The 21,218-nt window shown below is 40.2% G+C and overlaps 1 protein-coding gene across 1 annotated transcript in view; it reads right to left on the bottom strand.

The window, feature by feature from the left end:
• The window catches only part of LOC115375710 (cadherin-18-like), a 161,611-nt gene that overhangs the window by 35,189 nt on the left and 105,204 nt on the right, over positions 1-21,218 (bottom strand). Inside the window, exon 8 of the mRNA XM_030075236.1 lies at positions 11,120-11,244. Within this exon, the coding sequence (XP_029931096.1) occupies positions 11,120-11,244 (125 nt within the window). The remainder of the gene's footprint in view (positions 1-11,119; positions 11,245-21,218) is intronic.

Raw genomic sequence — 21,218 nt, forward strand, 5'->3', positions numbered from 1 at the left:
CTAGCTGTCTAAGTAAATAACAGCAATTTCCTTTGAACTCCATGTGTGCGCCGTTTTATTTATTTGGATAAACTGTACAGCCTGTGTTGCACATGATTACACTCACTAGGACATGATTTAACTTGCGACTGCAGTTCTTGTGGACTGCCAGTGATGTAAAAAGTATCCAAAAGTCATACCTGCGTAAAAGCAAAGATAGCTTGCTAAAATATCACTTTGGTAAAAGTTAAAGTCACTCATAAGAACACTACTTGACTAAAAGTCTTGAAGTATCTGATACTAAATGTGCTTAAATCAAAAGTAATTTTCTGGCAATTGTACTTACATTTAAGTATCAAAAGTACAAGTAAATGTACATTCTCTCTCTCTCTCTCTCTCTCTCTCTCTCTCTCTCTTAAATAATTTCCCCATAAAAAATATTAAATATTCCAAGGTTAACTTGGCTGTGCTGCAAATCAGGATACACTTCCAAAATAAAAAAGGAAAACATATTTAATTATTTTTCTCAAGTTGTCACATAAAATGTTAAGTGTACAAATCCTATCAAGATGTTGTACATCCCTAAATTGTATTTTACTCAACTCAACTTACTGAACTTTGTTTGTTTCTACAAACCAACAAATACACTGAAATATCAATGTTTCTAAAACAAAATATCAATATATACCTCCCATTTTAAAGCCATAGGCATTCATACAGAGCTGATCCCCCTTTGCAGCTAGAACAGCTTCCACTCTTCTGTGTCTGTGCCCGTTCATCCAGAAGAGCATTAGTGAGCTCAGACACTGATGTTGGACCAGAGGGCCCAGCTTGCAATCTCTGTTCTAGTTGATCCCAAAGGTGTTGGATGGGGTTGAGGTCAGGGCTCTGTGTGGGCCAGTCAAGTTCTTCCACACCAAACTCAGCCAGCCATGCCTTTATGGAGCTGCTTTGTGCACTGGGGCTCAGTCATGCTGGGACAGAAAAGGGCCTTCCTTCCCCAAACTGTCCCCACAAAGCTGGAAGCAGAGAATTGTCCAAAATGTCTCAGTGAGCTGAAGCATCAAGATTTCCCTTCACTGAAACTGAGGGGCCGAGGCCGAGCCCAGAAAAAACAGCCCATAGCGTTATCCCTCCTCCACGCTGGAGCTCAGTGAGCTCTTTAGAACGAGCCATTCTTTCACAAATGTTTGTAAAGGCAGAATGCATGGCTAGCTTCTGGATTTTATACAGCTGTGGCAACGGGACTGAATCAAACACCTGAATTCAGTGATTAATTTTCCTTTCCTGCTGCCTAAAATGCTCAGGTTTTCTTTTCGTCACAGTAGAGAACTAGTAGTAGTAATAGAGGTGTTCACTCACTTCTATGTTTGGCACTGAGCCCATAGGTAGTGCTGCTGTTGGGCTGGACTGCATTTTATTGAGAGCTGTTTCTAATATTTCATCCACCTCATGTATATAAATAGGGAGGACAAAAAATTTGAATTAGGTGAACAGGTGAACCTACTAAAGTGGCCATTGAGTGTATATTGCATATCAACATTTACATTTATTGCCAACGTGGTGGAGCCTGCGTCAACGTGACATGACTGCTGACTTTCCTGCGTCTGCAAATGTTGGCCTCTTATTGAGCAGCCATAGTTTTGACCCCTCCTGCCCTTTTCATTTTTCCAGCCAATACAAGATTTGTACACCATTAACATAAACTTCCTGATCAACATCTGTCCAATTCTCATTCATATTAAACCATTTGTGTGATATAATGCTGTCTAAGAATGACACTCCTGTTTAAATAATAATAATAATGACAAACTAAACATCTTCAGTTTACATATTGTGAATATTGTCTGAATAACTACATATTTCAGTGAAAATATTGTCCACACTTGCCTCCTCTCCCTCGATTCATTTTCCCATTGACTTTTGAGACTTTGGAATGTATGTTAAGATCAGCAACAATTTCTTTCCTTCTGTTTCCTTTACCACAACAAACACCGAATACCAATTAAAAAGAGGCAACTGCTGTTTTTCCAAATCATTTGGCTAGTGTCACACTCTGGTGCCAGGCCTCTGAGCCCGGAGCCGGGGGGGTGAGCAGGTGTCCCTCTACTTCATCCTTGCTCTTTCCATCAGTTCCTGTCCCTACACTTCTTTCTCCCTCTGTCCCTACCTTCCCTTTTCCCTCTATCCCAGGGCCATCTCGCTATCCCTGATCAATCACTATTGACAGCTACTTATTAACAGTGTTGTGTAACATGAGAGATGCTGGCAGGACCTTTCAGTCGCCCAAACAACAGCCTGATTACAAAGCTGCCCATTTACCAAATGCATCAATGTGCCTCTCCAGAGACATATTGATGGCCCGTTTTATTCTGAAAACACAGCGATGGAAAAGTCAAAGTTATCAGTAATATAAACACTCAAGTACAAACACACAAGATAAACAGAACAAAGTTGTGTTACTTTCCAGCTCTGCTGCCTGCTGGCTGGTAGGCTAATTGGCCAGAAATTGCAGCCCTGCTAATTTGTATGCTGACATGGCTGCTTGGACTATCTGCCCATCAGTGTGTTTTCCCTCAGTGCAGCTGCTATGAACAGGCCCGCTCTCCAGAGGCTCTCAGTGTGAAATCGCTGTGAATACCTGAAATGTATTGGAGGAAGATTTTGTCTTTTTTTTTTTTTTTTTAGCACTTCAGTTGACCTGAAACATTTTGAAATATATATATATATATATATATATATATATATATATATATTTGGCTGGTATTAACCCAGTGGTTGTCATTGTCACTGGAAGCATGATACATTTTTCTTTTTCACCTTTTTCAGCATGATAAGGTTGTTCAACTAACTCTTTTACCAGCTTTAACTTCATAGACAAGTGCTATGATTAAAAGTATTCATCAATGCCAGTTTTTCATTGACAAAAGCAAGACCGTAAAGGCAGCGCTAAATGAAATGAATCTGTGATGTTGACACTTTCATCAGTGAGTAAAAACAAGACTGAAACACCAGGATGAGATGAGTTGGGAAGAGATCCAATCAGGGGTAATCTCTTTGGTAGTGCTGACCTTGTAGGTGCACACCATTAGATAGTGCTGATCGAACTGGGAACTCGTAGTTTCATGCTGAGAAGCAAACAAAAAATGTGCAGCCGTGTTTTTGCCACAGCTGGACCGAAAGAAAAGAGCAAAAGTAGATAAATTTCACATTTGTAGGGAAAGGAAATAAGACCAGGGATGCAAATTGGGTGCAGAGAAATAGAGAGAGAGAAAAAGAGACCCTTTTACACAGCCTGGTCAAGGCTATGTCAGGCTGATCTCTGTGTAAAAAGGGCTAAAAAGAGGGTATGTGAGAGTTAGATGCGTGCCTGCAGACTGCTTGTTCACACTTCAAACTTAAATAAAACTTGAATAGAGCCTAATATATGTTTCCAACAGCAATCTGTAAAAAGGATGTAGAGGATTCTGTCATATTCTGAGCATTAATTTGAAATTCCAGAGAAAATTGATAACTGTGCCTTGACTGAAACCTTGAAACTTAAACATCTTTAATTTTCATTGACTAAAACTGGACTAAAATAAAAATAAAAATCAGATTAAAACAAAATGTAGTCACAAGACTGACACTAACACTTTCAATTTACTGCGTATAATTAACACTGGTTTTGACAATGTTAACACCTCCTTGCAATCTGCTGTTGTCTTGTTGCTATCAGTGTACTATTATCAGGCAGCTCCTAAAGAACAGTCTTGAAACATCCATAAAGAGTCATTTAGAGAGTCTGCAATTTTCTCAGTAAAAACACTGAAAGGATTAAGAATCTGCATAATGTTTTCAATTTTTTTATTTATTTATTTATTTATTTTTTGTGCTAACCACAGCACTGAAACATGCAGTTCTTCTCAAGTGAGCTAATGACCTTAAGTTAATAATCAGGCCAGTGGGATTTCTGTTTTGAGCACTGTCTTTGATATGGTTGATAAGAGCAGAGCATCTTAATTCAAATAGTCGATTTTGTTGGCCGATCTTGCCAGTTCTATATCGGTTTGCTTCATACTTGATACAAATGAAACATGCACTTCTTGTATTCCCTGTTTTCTCAATTTAAGTTCTTTCTGTTCAAAGTCAGCAACAAAGGAAAGCAGCTTTGGCTTATGAGAGTGAAGGCAGAGAGGTACTTCTTGGAATTGGGGTACACAATCAAAGTCCAAAAAAAAAGACAAGAGTCTGAGGCACTCTCTCTTCAGTGAAAGAAGTAAAAAAAAAAATATATCAAAGTGGCTGATATATGGCAAGATTAAAATGCAACCAACGTGTTGCGGCTCACAGGCCTTCCTCAGGGTGCCAAGTTCACAGAAACACAGATGATAGTAATAAGAACTAATTGCACCACTCACTGGGTAAGAAGCTCACATGACACATCACATGCTGACAGATGGGGCAACAAAAAAGAAGAAAAAACTGAGAGGGAAGTGGAGAGAGAAAGGGAAGACAGCGCAAAAATGGGGAAATGGGTACATTTTAATGTTACTTAAATTCAGGCTTTTTGCTTCTTTCACTGAAGTGAGTGTGCCTTGGATTCTTTTCTTTTTTTGGACTTCTTTCTATTAGGGCTATCAAGTGATTACGTCTTTTGTCACATTAATCACAAGGTAGTCAGGATTAATCATGAGTGCTCTTAAACGGAGGTTCTATGGTTGATTCCCTGTTGTAAACACACAGATTTGCCCCTTATGCATCCCAGTGTGATTTGAGAGCACCGCTGCCAGCAGTAACGTACTACTTTGACTATTGGAAGCACTAAAAGCGTTTTTCCACTACAGTGCCGTGCCGCGCCGTGCCGTGAAATTCACGGTTCCGCATTCATTCCCACTACACCAGCCTGCTTGGTTCCAGGAACCAACCGTGAAAGATTTCAGCCCGGTTTGACATCTGGTGCTGGCCCGTTTAGAACGGGGCCGCGGAGGCGGGCCTAAATAAGATCTCCTTCGTGATTGGTCCATTAGAATGTCAGTTAACCAGGCTGCTACAAACTGACAAGTGACAAGTGTCAACCATTAAACCTTCAGCCAGTAGGCTATTATTTACAAACATTAGTTTCTGGAGAGTTTATGGAAGAAATTGATTTGCTTGCTGAGTTTTTTGTTGGGTTTTTCTGTTTTGTAGCCTAGTTTACATTTTTCTTACAAATGGAAATGGAAATGTGACCACTAAGCACAGATAGCAGAGCATCTGTGAAGATGATGATGATGATGGCATCAGGTGGGTCGGCCGCAGCACCGGTCGGAGTCAGGCGGGCCGGTACCGCGCCCACCCGGTCACGTCTGCCGGATCTGACAGGTGAGCAGCCGGTGCTGCGGCCGACCCGCCTGACGCCGACCGGTACCGCGGCCGGCCCATAACAAAGCCACTGGCCGGCAATTTAGTCAAACAAGATTTTGTCCATAAAAAAAAGTAGCAAAAAGCTAATGTAACAACTGACAGCTCCTCTTGCTACTCCATGGCAACGAGCACGCCTCTCTAATTCTATGACGCCGACCCACTGGTACCATAAGCAATGGAAACACTCCAAGGCCAAACAGCCCAGCACGGACCTTCACGGCTCGGCTCTGTATAGTGGAAAAACGCTATAAGTTAGCAAGAAAAAAAAAAAAAAAAAAAAAGCTTGGCATTAAGCTGATATTTAACTCACCAGCCAGCGGGCCACAGGTTGTCATGTTATTCATTTCGTTGTTCTGTTCTTGTTTAATGGTCAAAAGTGGGTCAAAGTTTAACAATGCGTTAATTTGCATTCATGTTTTAATAACGCGTTAAGGTCCATGCATTAACATGTTAACTTTGACAGAAACTTTGACAAAAACACAGTATGTGTTATCACAGCTATGCAGATGATACACTACACTACATCCATTGAATGCCTATGATTACTTTTCTGCAGCTGAACAAAGTCAGTTATAATTGTTTTAGGATGCAAAGCACACACAGTTTGAAGAACAGTGAGAATACCAGGAATCTTGGTGTAATTTTGGATGGTGACCTGAACTTTAAAAGTCATATTAATAGCATCTGTCACAGTTCTGACTTTATGGACTTTTGTGTTTTATTTCATGGACTCTTGTATTTCCGCTTGACTCTGTTTATGATCTATTTGTCGTTTGAGTTCTGTTCCCGCTCTGTGTGGCCCTCATGTTTACCTGTTGCTTGGCCTTGCTTACCTGAGGGCTGTACTACGAAGCCAGATTGAAGGGTTTGACCCGGCTTCATCACCATGGTAACATATGCTGCTCCGGACAAGGTTAAGAGTATCAGCTTAAAATCATCTTTTTTCCTGTTTGCCTCAGGTAATACGTCTATTAATCCTTCAAGTATCACTGAGGGCTCTAGTTTCGCAGACCAGGCGAGGCCGGGGCGTAGCGCAGATGCGCTTCGCCAACTGGGTGTGGCCAGGCGGATTTTCCAAGTTTGGCACGCCGGTCTCGGTGGCGCAAGTACTCCGCCATCCCTCCTACCGGCGGAGGGGAGGAGAGAAGGCATGGAGTGGGTTTGACACAGCCGATTCACATTTAACCAATCAAATGAGCCCCTGTCCTTGCCTTTAAAATGCGCTGCGCGAAGGCGTAATGAAAGTTTACACAGCTGACATGGAGGTCTATTGTCGCGGGCGGAGCGGAGCTCAGGAGACAGGCGCGGAGCGGAGACCGGCGAGCAGTGCGGACACGTCACCAAAACCTCACAGGCAGGCTCCCGGAATGTCAGGAACATGAACGATGCAATAAATACCGAAAAAAACACTATTCAACGCTACGATCACAATCAGCACATACATATATCTCCATATCAACTGTCCCGTCACAGCTGATGTCAGATCAAAGGAGATTGGCACCGTTTGTGCTGATCGTGAGGTTTTGGTGATGTGCGCCAGGCAGCCAAACTTCCACTGCGCCGGCTCCGCTCCGCCTTGCGCTGAAAGTAGACGTGGTTTCAGATGGCGAGCTTTTGGCGCACCTCGGCGAAGCCTTTTGGCACGAAACTCTCACTGCGCCAAGCCGAATCTGTCGGCACCTCCCCCCGCTGCGCCGCCACTCCCATCTCGGCGAACCTCCGCCTGCGAAACTTGGAAACTGTCCGCCTCTGCCGCTTCGCCGGTCGAAACTAGCTCTGCGCGGGGTTCGCCTCACTGCGCCACCCCGCGCTGCGCCGGGAAACTAGAGCCCTGAGTATATCCTGCCAAGTTCATTTGATGCTGCTGGAACCACATCTAAAAAACACTGGTTAAAAATTACAGTCTATCACATCTAGGCCTTTTGTACTCCTCATAGCTCTCCATAATGATTATGAGTGAACTAGGCAGCACACGATTGGTGCATCATGTGACCTTCTTCCTGCACAAAATGGGCCAAACGCCTCTTTTAATGTGAACGTGCACAGAGCTCAGACAAGAGAGTCGGGCTGCACAAAGCCAGTTTCGAACCACCCTCATGATACCAGTGATGTCCAACTGGGGCCATGTCGAGACTTGCTTCGCAGTACAAGCCTCTGCTCCGAGTTACTCTTGGTATTGTTTTCATCTGTTCCTTGATTACTTCTGTTGGTCTCCACCCCTTCATCTTTTTGTCCTATCCTGTATCTCCAGTCTCACCAGCTGTCTTGTCTCTCTGATTAGTTCTGTGTGGATTTATACCTGTGTTTCCCGTTGTTTCTTGTCAGTATGCCATCAATGTTCCCTGGTGTTATAGCTCCTTGTGTCTATACTCCTAGTGTTTCACAGTGTTCTCAGGTCACCTTCACCTTCACCTGTCTGTAAACCGGAGTCTGGTGAATAAACAATTATTAAACAATTCTTCAGTTCCTGTGCCTGCCTGTTTTGCCTCTGTATGGGTCCGCCTGTCTGCCGCAACGTGACAAGCATCACTAGAACAGTTTCATTATTTAAAAGTACTATAAATGTGAGAGCTTTTCATGTCATAGTCAGATTTGGGCATGAGATTTTAGGTAGTTTACTGTAATACCCTCTTCTCTGGCCTTTCCAAAAAAGGCCCTGAGGTGACAGCAGCTTAATACTGCAGCTAGAGTTCTGAACACATATCTGTTCTTGGATCACTGCACTGGCTAATGGTATATGTTTTTTGCTTTGAAGCATTGTATAACAAACCAAATTGTAAATAACAGTAGGGGTTGCTGGTAGTGATTGAAAGTGCATTTACATTTACTCCAGTAACCCAGTTTTCCCTTTTGTACGGCAGTTACCTATTGTCAGAAATGACATGTGAACAAGACACACAATTTCTATTACCTGATTAAAGCATAAAGTAAAGCCTGATTAACAGAGTTTGGTTTCTGCAGGAGAAAATCCAAGAGAGTTCCAGAGACATGTCGAATCTATGCCAAGGTGCAGTGAAGCTGTACTGGCGGCTTGTAGTGGCCCAGTACCTTACTAAGACATTTTATGTTGGGTTTTCCGTTCATTTGTCATCAGTGTTGGGACCAATTACTCACAAAACTAATAAGTTACAATTACTAATTACTTCTGTAAAAAAGTAATTTTGATTACTACTCAATTACTGCTGCAGAAGAGTAATTCAATTACTGGGGAAAGTAATTTTTATGATTACTTTTTTCTTTTCTTAAATCCTCTTATTAATGCACATATTTTTGCATTGCTGTTGCAGTGTGGACATTGCTGTCAAATTTCATCTATCATTGTCAGTGTTGGGCACGTTACTTTGAAAAAGTCATTCATTATAGTTTAAAGTAGTGATGTCAGTGATGGTCTTCTGTACGACAGGCGGCGAAACTATCCGCTCTGCCATCGGAGAACACAGATGATTCTTGTAATTTGTGCTCAGTCATTCTCCATGTATGTTGATAAGTTACGAAAAACTGCAAAGTCCGACCGGTTTGAAAATTGACACACCGCTTTTTCTCCACAAGACGCACATTTTTCGAATAGGATAGAAAAATAATAATAATAAGTATTAGTAGTAAGTAACGGCAAGTAACGGTGCATTTTATTGTCAGTAACGGTAACGGCGTTACAACGGGGGAAACAGTAATTTCTTTGATTACTCGTTACTGATAAAAGTAACGCCGTTAGTAACGCCGTTACTTTGTAACGCCGTTACTCCCATCACTGTTTGTCATGCATGTTTGTATACAACATGTGTGTAGGGTTTAACCCTTTATCGGGCAAGTGACTATTTTTGGTAATTTCAGAAATTTTACATATCAGGCCCATCCCCTGTCTCATTTAGTTCAATAATCATTTGGTCTTCACCCAGCCAATCAGCAAAGATCGCTCTACATCCCAGGTCACATGATTGTGGCATTTGACCAATCTCATTGGCTTTGATTTTCTATAGGAAAATGAAAATTTAATTTTTTTTTTTTTATAAAAGTAACAAACTCATGTCATGTTCACTAATAACAGTCTAGGGTTGTTTTTTTGAATTTCAAAGTATTTCAATAAGTGCCCTATAAAGGGTTAACTGTGAAGCACACTGAGCTTCCTTGCACATGATATGTGCTATATATAAAACAATTCACTTAACAATTAGGCAAAGATGGTAATTTCATGTAGGATGACAATGGAGAATTAGGATGCTCCAGGGGCCGGGAGAGGTATAGGCAGTCAGCATGTCAGCCCTAGATTAATTTACTACCTTTTTTTTCTATCTGTATTTTTCAGTTCAGTTTAAATCATACAGTCATAAATAAATTTCCATAAACCTGAAAAGGCTATTTTGTTCTCTAATGAACTGACAACATCCCTGACAGGAGCTTTTGTAGAGCCGTATGCATTGTGAGTTTGCCATGTCCTAGGCTCGGTATGCAAGCTCATAGTCTACAAATATAAGGTGTGGAAGGAATCTCTGACATGAGTGCCATACATGGAGGGATGAGAACAGATTGTCACTGTCAATACCTTGACAGAAAGTGCAAACAGTAAAAGCCAGCAGCCCTGCTATGTTCCACAAAGCAGAACAACTTTAAGCAAAATGTCCTTGTTAGTCTGCAGTGGCACATCCGGATGTCACTTTAATTATATCCTATTCATCTATGACCAGAGTTCAACCTTGTCATTGTTTCAAGCAAATAAAGTCATTCAGTGTTTCTCAGACCTCCTTATTCTGTGTGTGCATGTGTGTGTGTGTGTGTGTGTGTGTGTGTGTGTGTGTGTGTGTGTATGTGGGTGGGTGGCTGGGGTATGAGAAAGTCTGAATTAAAGCTGGCAGTTTACTCAGAAAGATAACAGACGAAATGAGGAACAGCTGGTGGAAACATCCTGGAACAGTGCATATAGTACACTCTGTGATAACTGTAGTTCCACCTCTGAAGTTCTGTCTTCTTTGTTATTTTCCTTTTCATAATGTAAACAGTGCAGAAACAACAAGACACAACAATATAACAAAAAAATAATATTACAAGGGGACAGGGGTTACGGCGATAATGGTGCATGGGAGATTATTGCACATAAAGTATTTGTGGATTGAGACATTTATTCAGATATAGATGCAGGATTGCAAAAGCTTGCGTGGGGAGGAATCAGCTCTCAAGGAACTTCAGAAACTAAGACCATGGCCCGTATTCAGAAATCATAAAAGGTACCGGTGCTCTTAGCACTGCCAAAGTGCGCACTACAGTGGCGGTAGGCATTCTCATCATTAATGAAAGGGGTTTAGCATCTGAGTTTTACCACTCCTGCTAATTTGGCACTACCGTCTCCTTCTGCAGGCGATTCATAAAAGCACACCACTGAGCAAAAAATACCATCACCTTTCTGTCAGACGGTAATTTCAGTTTAAGTTCAGTACGGGAGATATACTGCAACAAAAAACAAAACAAAACAAAACACCCTGACGTTTAAGAATGGGAGTGAACAAGTAGACCTCTAATATCATAGCATATTCTGAACATACTTATGCAAACGATGTTTGACACTGGTTGTTGACGGTAAGTGTGGTCTAGTGTGGTCCTATTTTGACCTACTGTTATCCAAACTCAGGGACTTTAAAAAACATCTTATTAGAGGTCTCAAAGCAACACTGAGGAAGACACCTTGAATGCATCAAACAAACTCCTGCCCAATCATGTTTCTCCCAGAATATTATTGCCCAGGGCTGTTGTATCAGGAACCTACCTGGCCATTTTTGGTGCTCTCACACACTATGACATCATCGTTGCCCCCAGCGATGGATGGAGTGTTGTCATTGACGTCCAGTACCTGAATAGTCACAGGGACGTGGCTCACCAAACGTGGATTGTCTGAAAGTAAACACAAGAAGCAGTTTGAGTTGTTCCTTGTCCATCTCTGAAGTACAGCCAGCTTTGTCATTTCACTTTCCCTCTGACAAACAGCCTTACACAGTTTGTGTGTAACCCACTGGGAATGAGCGACTGTGCTCAGTTATATTTACAGACCGGTAACCACTTTGAGAAGAACACTGCACAGAAAATGTTTTTTTTTTCAACACCACTTATCTTAACCTAAACACATCACTTCCTATATATATACCGCAGGATTTTTCCAGAGAAAGACAAAGACACAGCAAACGGAAAATCTTAAAGGTTAATGAACTCGCTATAATCACTGTTGTGTTAAACTGGCAAGAGTATCATAATGGATATATATTTATGAGAAATGTCAGCAGTTATTACTTTAAATCAATGTCAAAAACTGCTGCTGGCCCCAGGGGTGGGTAGCTGTGTTTGCCATCAGACAGTATAGCATCAGCCTTTTATCCTGAGGGTGCAGGGTTCATGTCCGTGTTCAGGTGGGAACAAAAACTGTTTGCTGGAGTTTCTCCAATAAACATCTTATCTGCTGACAGCCAGCCAAAGTGCACTGCAAAGCTTTTTGGTTGTGTTGCTATTGTGCATTTTAAGTTTAGTATCAGATCCATACTTTGCAATGCTCTAAGAAGTCAGAGCACATATCCGTAAAGTCTCAAGACCTCCGTGTGTCGTCCTCAGATGCTTTTAACATCAATCACGCAAGGACCCTGGGTGCTCTCAGAGAACAGGCACATCACAAAAATTCATCCTGGCTCAGTCATTAAAAAAAACATTAAAGCTTATAACTTGAAACAAGCAAATGACTTTCAGAAGCTAAGCGAGCACCATTTGACCTCATTCCCCTGGCATGAACCCTGACTGGACACAAGATAATGTCTGTTAACTCTCCCTAAAGACCACTGTTGAGTAAGGTACTAAAAAGACTTTCATTATAAATAATCACGATAATATGCACTGTCACTGCAATGTGGAGGCAAACTTCTACCTTTTTTTTTTTTTTTTGGTGCTGGCCATGACTAATTTGCAGTTGGTGAAAATGGACCTGAAGCACAAAGGTCATATGCTGGTCTTGTGATTTTGACAAAACTTAACCTGCAGCATCACTGGGCCATGCAGATTAAAAGGTTATTATGGAATTTGAGAATTGCAAAAAACAAACAAACAAACAAACAAAATCAAAACAGGGCTTTAACAAACATGACAAACATCATGCATAACTGCATATAATGTGAAAATATGTTCAGTTGATGCCAAACCTGATACACTAGCTTGCCTTGACACTCTGTGAGCATGTGCAACACTTGGTACAAATCAGCTAATTATGGATACTACACCAAGATCAAACTTACTGTGTGCATGGGCCCCATAACCAATACTTGTAACTATATTACAGCTTTGTGTTTTTTCAACAGTTAAGAGATTGTTTTATTTTAAGAGACTTAATAGACATTATGCATAATAAGTAATATAATAGGTTTCTACATATAGAGCGTAAAAACATGTGAAACAACTTCATTCCTAAGTCGGATGTGACAGGAGAGTGAAGTTTATTTTGTTTCAGTACTGCAGTGCATCTCACCCAACCCTGTCTCCAAAAAATGTTTCCATACAACTAAATTGCATTCTTAACTATGTTTAGGGGGGAATGCATTTTGTTTTGTTCGGTTTTGTTACAATTGGGCACCAAAACTGTTTGGTTAAGGTTAAGGAAAGGCAGGTTTCAGCACGAAAATGATTGGTTAAGGTTAGGCAAAGGTTAGTTCTAGGCATGAAAACCACTTGGTCATGGTAATATCATGTAACATATGTAACGCTTGCAACAAACAAGCACCATTGTCGCGCTGGACTGAAGCTCAGGCCACCTGGGCGCAAGTGGGTTGTTTGTCCCATTCACCACCCCACCTTACAAACAAACATAATCCACGGCAATATAGTCACACACTTTGGTTGTATGAGAACATCAATTTTAGGAGACAGGGCTCTCTAGATAGCAGAGTTTGACATAAGGAATAATTTCTGATGTTATATCACAGATAACATGCTGCAAGTCGACAAGCTATATGCTTTTACAATGTTCTTGTTTAACATGCATACATATGGTCTCACTTCATCACATTTATTTGTGGTCGTGGAGATAAATGTTATTTCACTGGCTTTCGGCTTGTCTCATCTGTCATTTGCCAAAATTGTATTTGACTGAGAAGTAAGCTGTAAGTTGAGGTAATTGTTTAAATAAATGTTGTTGAACATTTGAGTTGTAAGTGTTTTCAGTGTAATCTTTAAGGAAACTGGTAAACTTGGTGTAATTAGTCGAGACAAGGGATAAAAATTGAAAACGTTAGTGTACTTAATTTGCTGTTTTAAGTTCAATTGCTGCCTTAAAAACATGAGTTAAATTAACTTGAAAAGGCATATGGTATGAATATATTAAGTTTTTTTAACTTAAAAATGTGAGTTGAAAGTACGTGTAATGTTATTTTCCCTTTACAAGAGAATTCAAGTTTTCTCGAATGGATAATTTAATTAAGTGAGTTGTTTTAACTCACAGAATCAAGTTCATAAAATAAATAATCATAAATTAAACAACTGATATAACTAAATTATGCGAGTTAAAATAGCATATAATTGTAAGTTTCTTTGACAAGAGATAGCAAGTTTTTTCGAATGGATAATTTAATTAAGTGAGTTGTTTTAACTCACAGAATCAAGTTCATAAAATAAATAATCATAAATTAAATAACTGGTATAACTGAATTATGTGAGTTGAAATAGCATATAATTGTAAGTTTCTTTGACAAGAGACAGCAAGTTTTTTCGAATGGATAATTTAATTTAGTGAGTTGTTTTAACTAAGAGAATCAAGTTCATAAAATAAATAATCATAAATTAAATAACTGGTATAACTGAATTATGTGAGTTGAAATAGCATATAATTGTAAGTTTCTTTGACAAGAGACAGCAAGTTTTCTTGAATGGATAATGTAAAATTGCTAGTCTTTTCAACTTGGAGTATCAAGTTCAAACAATAAATTATCATTAATTTAGCAACATTTTTAGCTCTCCTTTTTGAGTTGAATAAAAGCTTTTCCTGAATTTGAGTTCACTTATGTTTTTAAGGCAGCAATTGAACTTAAGTTTTTTAGTAGAACCACCCTGATACTTTTTACAGTGTACAAAGCTGGCAAGTTAGTTACTAGGATACAGTTTTAAACCCATCTGCAATTAAACCAGTGTGTTGACATGTGTCTTTTTAACCAGGAAATGATAATAAAGGGGGTGGGGGGGGGGGGGGGGGGGGGTGGGGGGGGTTGTGTGCTGGAGCCTATCCCAGCGCTCATTGGGCGGAAGGCAGTGAAACACCCTGGACAGGTCGCCAGTCCATCGCAGGGCAGACAGACAAACACTGACATTCACACACACAGTCACACCTAGGGGCAATTTAGCTTCTCCAATTCACCTGACCTGCATGTCTTTAGACGGTGGGAGGAAATCGGAGTGCCCGGAGGAAACCCACGCAGACACGGGGAGAACATGCAAACTCCACACAGAAAGGACCTTGGGTGGGAATCGAACCCAGGACCTTCTCCTACCAAATATTAATTGTTGATATTCATTTATAATATTGATTAATGCAGATTTTCATCTGTGTTTTATAGGGTGACCTGGTCATGTGATTATAGCTGCCTTCTCAGTGTACTGCAGTCTGAACAGTCTGCTGGTGCTGAGTACACTGAATGATCCCTTGAGTATGCGTATCAGTATGCAGTTCATACAAGACGTATGTAGTATTTAATAGGTTGGTATCTGGCTCCAAATCAAAGTGTCTTGACAGAGCATATTTAAGGAATGCAGCATGCATCTTATGATCAAGCTTGGTCATTTCAGGCCACTACACCAATCTGCACTGAAAGATGGATGGCGTTTGACTTTGGGACCATGATTGCCAGACAGATCTGCATCTTAAGAAGAGCATGATAACTGAAATTAGAAGCATGGCAGAATTATCACTATGCAGCTTGAGCAGAGCAGAGTGGAGCGTCCAGAGCCCTCAGTCCCTCTTGTCCAGCTGCCAACCTGTTACTTTTCTGTGTCATGTCCAAAAGGCTCCCACCAGCATCTCATCTCATTAAAGGTTCCTTCTACCTTTTTGAACTGTGCCAACAACTTTGTTTTCAAAGGTGCTAGCACAAGCAATATAACCAACTGCATTCTAAACTTGTGTAGTCAATGTGGCTTATAAGGATGTAAGAAAATGGCATTCTTAGTATACCATGCTGTGTGAAAGAAAGTTTGAGTGAATGTGTGAATTTATTAACCCCAGTTTTTTGTGTTTCTTTTTTTTTTTTTCTTTTTTTTTTTTCTTCAAGTTTGAAAGCTCCTGTTAGTTTGTAGGTTGATCAGTCACGGTGCATAAAGGACAAAGGAGCAGTATGAAATGCCAGTACTGCTTTGATATTTTTTGGTAATTTTGTTTGAATGGCCAGCTGGGAACCTGCCACCAGATATGATGGGTAGAGAATAGACCTAATAACTTTTCTTATGTTGCCAAATATTGAGTGCCGAGGAGATGGGCAGGACATGACTTCTTACATTGAAGAATACCAAAGTTGTTGCACTTTTTTTCATCGAGCAAGCAGGCTGACTTCATATCCCTGACAGCTTTCTGATACCATGACATATAATCTTTTGGAATGTCTGGACTGATTTGTAATGAACTGGTTTTCCTTTGGCATTCAGCCTTCTCTTCATCCTCTCCAGTAAAGCTGGTGTGTGTGCACTTCTATCTAGGGCTGCAGAACTTTTCTCGCTCATACGTCCTCATCTACATGTGTCTCTTCATTACTCTGCTTCTGTCTCATTATGGTCCCTAGTCCCTCTCACTGTTCTTTTTTCACCCCCTTTTTTGTGGATTTGTGAATTTGTTTAATGAGATCACTATTAGCCATTGCCAAAGCAACAAGAGTCCAACTAAAAAACAGAAAAACTAAAAGCCAGAAATTAGTTAAAGTAACATTATATACATAGTGCAAAATAGTATTAAAAATTTTTTTTAAAAAGAAGTAAAAATTTTTTTAAAAAGAAGTAAAAAAAAAAAAAAAGGAAAGCCTCATCTCTCATTTCATTGGTGGAGGCAGGGACGGTTTTTGCTATGGGCAGTGTGGGCAACCGCCCAGGGCGCAATCTACTTGGGGGCGCACAAGCGCCGTCCAAAAAAAAAAAAAAAAGTGCATCCGCGAAAAAAAAAAAAAATCGTTTCTACACTAATATCGCTCATTTCCATGTCAAGTTGGTGCAGTGGGCGTTAAGGCGCCCCTACTATCACGTCAACTTGCTGCTGAGAGTCATGTATACAGGTCGTGTGTGTCAGAAGAAAAGGCAAGGGGGAGGGGGGCGCGGGGGATCAACTTGCGACTGCAGAGGCTGTGCGCAGGTTGTGAGTCTCAGGAAAAGCAAAGGGGAGGGGGGCGGGGGATAGACTAACCTCTGATATGAAAGATCCCAGGTCAAACAACACAAACTGCTGCTTCCAAATAAATTGTATTTCATTCATAAAATTAATATAGACCCCTTACAGCTACATGTAATTTATTCGGTTATGTGAAAATGCCAAACAACAACAACAACAACAAAAAGTCAATGGAGTATCATGGACAAAAGGCCAAAAAAACAACAGGTGCCCAGTTCAGAAAGAGAAGGAGGGAAGAAGAGGAGAAACGTTCAAAAGATAAAGGTATGCACGTCTCTATGCGTGACGTTAATTGTGCATGTAATGAAACAGTAGCCTATACCCTATTTATTAGCCTCTTGCTAATATGTTGACACACTTAACCACAGAAGTTTTTTTTTTTTTTTTTTTTTTTTTTTTGGTTTTTAGTTTTGCTGAACTAGCAACTATTAGAATTTTAGGCATCATGTCATGGAATTAATTTCACCCATAGGCTAGTTTGTGTTTGCAACACAACAAGTGCAAGTTCACATTGGCCTGTTAGTCTGTGGATTTGGTAAACAATACGTCCTGACTGTGGAATTTTTAATTTTTTTTGCTATACGTGGGTCTATGGTAACCTAAATAACTTCCTAAACACTGACATGACATTTTGTAAGCTATATGTGATATAGCTTTATGAGTAATTTCTAGTGTGTTATTCTTAGTTAATAGGATGTTAACAAATGATAGGCCTGATGTGGTGGGGGTGGGGGAGTGGGGGATGGTTCGCCCAGGGCGCAAAACTAGCCAGGACCGCCTCTGGGTGGAGGTAGTGTGGGGTCACTATGTGTGGGGGTGACACTTGTAATAATACTTAGTAACATAGTAACTGAAATTGTAATACTATTTTGACATCCACATTCAAAATGATAAATACTTTCACAAGGAGTTGTTCAAAGTCATATTCCATTTCAGCATCATTTCAAACAAGCTGTACATGTGGACCGAAATAGTTAAAGTACCCCTCCAGCCATTTATTAAGCCTCTAAAAATAATCTCTGATCATCAGTATCACACACTCTTAAGTTTCTTCCGTGAAAACAGCCCCCTACAGGGCCTCGACAACTGACCAAAAGCTCGAGTAAACCCTTTGAAACCTGAACAAATTGGCTTGGTTTTTTTTGAAACACATGGAGAGAAGGGCAATGAGCAAATTATCAAAGAAAAAAAAAACAGCAACAAAAAAGGGAAAGAAAATAATTTTTAAAATAACATGAAAACTCTTACCCGCCTACCCTCTTAAGTAGAGCTGTGAACGTGTTGTCTGCAACAGTTGCCATATTTTTCTTTTGAGCAAATCTCTTTAATATTGTTCATTACTGGTGGAGCTGATACTTATCAATATGCATAGCACGACCTGATTGGTTGACAGGATTGGTTGTTGGATTTGTGATGTAGCAAATCCAACTGGCCTGAGGTATGTCTGAATCTCAGATTTTAGGGGTGTGAACACACACACACACACACACCTCCACCTTCAGAGGAGGAGTGTGAAAACACCTCTAGTGACAAACTTTGCACAGATACAAGTCAGTAGAGTCAAGGTCTAGGGGACATAAACAGAAGAAAAACACATTTTTGAATGGCTGGGGACTAAAAGGAGAGGAAGGAGCTTCAGTATTTATGGTGGACTGCACCGGTCAGAGGCTCCTCAACAGCCCACCATGTTAAACTGGACAGCAGCTGACAGCCTGGAGCCAGGGGGGGACATGGAACTATTTGGCTCACAAACAAAATTGGACACAAACTGAAGTCATCTCTGTGGAAAGGACACAATAGTTTTTTTTTGTTTGTTTGTTTTGTTTTTGTTTTTTTCCTGGTAATTTTATGTTGTTTTTCTTTATACAAATTTTCAGGGTAATTGTTTGGCATTTTTTCTTGCAATATAATTTTAAGTATCTAACTATATAGAATTATAATAATTATAATTTTGTTTTTTGTGTGTGTGTGTAATTCTTATTAATTTGCATGCTTTCACAAGCATTTAAAAACAAGAAATCTGATGTTGATCCAGCATCACCGATCTGATGTGTGTGTGTGTGTGTGTGTGTGTGTGTGTGTGTGTGAGAGCGAGAGAGAGTATATATGTATATATTAATAACAAGTTTTCATGTAATTAAAAAAAAAAATCCGTATTTCTTTTTTCTTGCTAATTTTCTGTTGTTTTTTTCTTTGATAATGTACTCATTGCCTTTTTCTCCATGTTTTTCCAAAGAAATCAAGTCAATTTCTTTCAGGTTTCAATGTGTTAATGGAGCTTCTGACTGGTTGTGGAGGCCCTGGATGGAGGAAGCGGGCAGCCCTGTACGTGCTGTGTCTGATCTGCGTGGTGGGCTCGACAGCTCTGGTGATATCTCATTTCGTTTGTCAACTTATTTAAGTCATACTCGAGCACTGTGACTGCTAGTTTGTCATTATCTCGCTCTCATCTCTCCCCTCTCTCTGTCACCTGTCTTTCTCTGAAGCCTCTCTCCCCTGCCCTGCTTTGCTTTGCCGGGCTCCTCTCCTCACATCCTATTAGAGGTGGATTACAGGGTGCATCTGGGTGGCAGCTATGCAGTGAAAGCCCAGACCCTTTCTGATCAGACCTGAGGTGATAACCAGGCGTTAGGGTCAGATACCACATGGTCTAAAAAACCCCAGCTCTCCCTTCTCTCCTGCATTCACTGGAGCGCTAAAGTGTGTATTACTTTCTTATCCACTCTCAGCTCTATAGAATTACCAGACAAAATGAAGATGACCTTTGCACCGACATCCTGATTTCTCTGCCACATTTCATTACAGAGGACAGATTTCTAACTCCATGCCCCCTGCAATGCTGAGAAAAGCAAAGAGGTAAGAATGGATTGGGAATGGACGTGGCCATGTACACCTGCATTTTACTATTACAGCTAAAACATCAACATTTAACCACAAATGTATTTGAAGGGATTCATTCCACAATATTACCCATTTTGAGTAATGTTCTAACTTAATGCTCATTGTTGAATTACATCATCCAAACACAGTTTTACTTCAATGTAAGTATCACATTGTCAGATTAGGTGCCACAAGTGGTGGAAATCTCATTTCTGAAAGCCCATTTTCATGATATTAACCATTCAATAGCCATGCACATCAACAAATATGGATGTACTGACTCTTGCATAAATATTCAGGTTCACTCTAAATGTCAAAGCATACCTGAAGAAAAAAAAAAAAAAAAAAAAATAGGGAGCATGTAATCACCAGGGTTGCTTTTCTAGATACGTTTGGCATTTAAAGAGATGGGAAACTAAAATCATATGTAATGTCTCATTAAAATGTTTCTTTTTTTTATTGTCATTGTTGGGTGTAGAAAACATCTTGAAACTGAGTCTATTCTATTCAGAGAGAGGGCCATCAGCTGCTTTCTGAGTTTTTCTCAGGATTACATGTTAAAAGTTACTTTCACACACACGAGTGGAGTGATCCAATCAGAACGCGACCTCATGCTTTTATTCCTTCCGCACCTGTTTGAGCCTTAGCCTCCACAGGTTCATCACATGGTTGTGAGTAACAGGGATGGCTGACTTTGTGCTGTTCTTGGATATAGATCAACCATTTTACCAAGGATTATTTTACCAATCTACTGTTGTATCAGAGGTGACGGCTAATAAAGAACTTCAGTCTGACAGATGGAACTGTATGCTTTTTAGCTTGTAATGATCTACAAGCATCCCAAGCAAGTGAGCTGTTAAAACATTTGCTGACATAAATGCTAGTAAGACCAGGAACAATTGCAGTTGCAGCAAGCTTTGTGTTTTCACTTTGCTGGCCAGTTAGTTGGTCCTACCAAGGCTGAAGACAAGAAGAACCAAAGCCAATTCAGCCCTGATGGAATGTATACCAGCCCCCAAAACTCCTTTCCCACCGTTATTGACTATTAGGAACTCTCAAATGTCAGTGGATGATGAAAGTAGCACTGAAGAATAATAATAAATTAGAAAATCCAAATTTTAACTTTGTAACTTTTTACCATTCCTTTAAAAACATCTGTATTCATCGTGGAGTCATGAAACATTTCTCTCACCCTGGAGAAAACGTCAGTAAAGAATTAAAAAATGAAGCTTGTAGTCTTAATGTGGTACACAGGGTATGGAAATTGTTAAAATTAGGGGTGATGTTTTTTAATTTTCTACTGATTAACCCATATTCCCATAAGAGGTTTGGTACTCATTTTAATCCCCAGTAAGTTACCATGAAGAGGGACATGATAGACTAACATCTTCTGAATTCTTCAAGTGAGTGGTATTCCTCTTTAATTTCCTGATAATTAACCTACATCCTCATAAAGAGGAGAGTTTGGTACAGAGATTAATCACCAGAGACTTAACATCAGGGTGAGTGAGCCGGCTGGCATTTATGGATGCCCCAGTCCAGTCCATTACCCACACACTATTGTGCAGCGTAAAGGGTATGGGAAAGGGTAATTGGC

Source organism: Myripristis murdjan, chromosome 17 (assembly GCF_902150065.1).
Source record: "Myripristis murdjan chromosome 17, fMyrMur1.1, whole genome shotgun sequence".
NCBI classification, from domain to species: domain Eukaryota; kingdom Metazoa; phylum Chordata; class Actinopteri; order Holocentriformes; family Holocentridae; genus Myripristis; species Myripristis murdjan.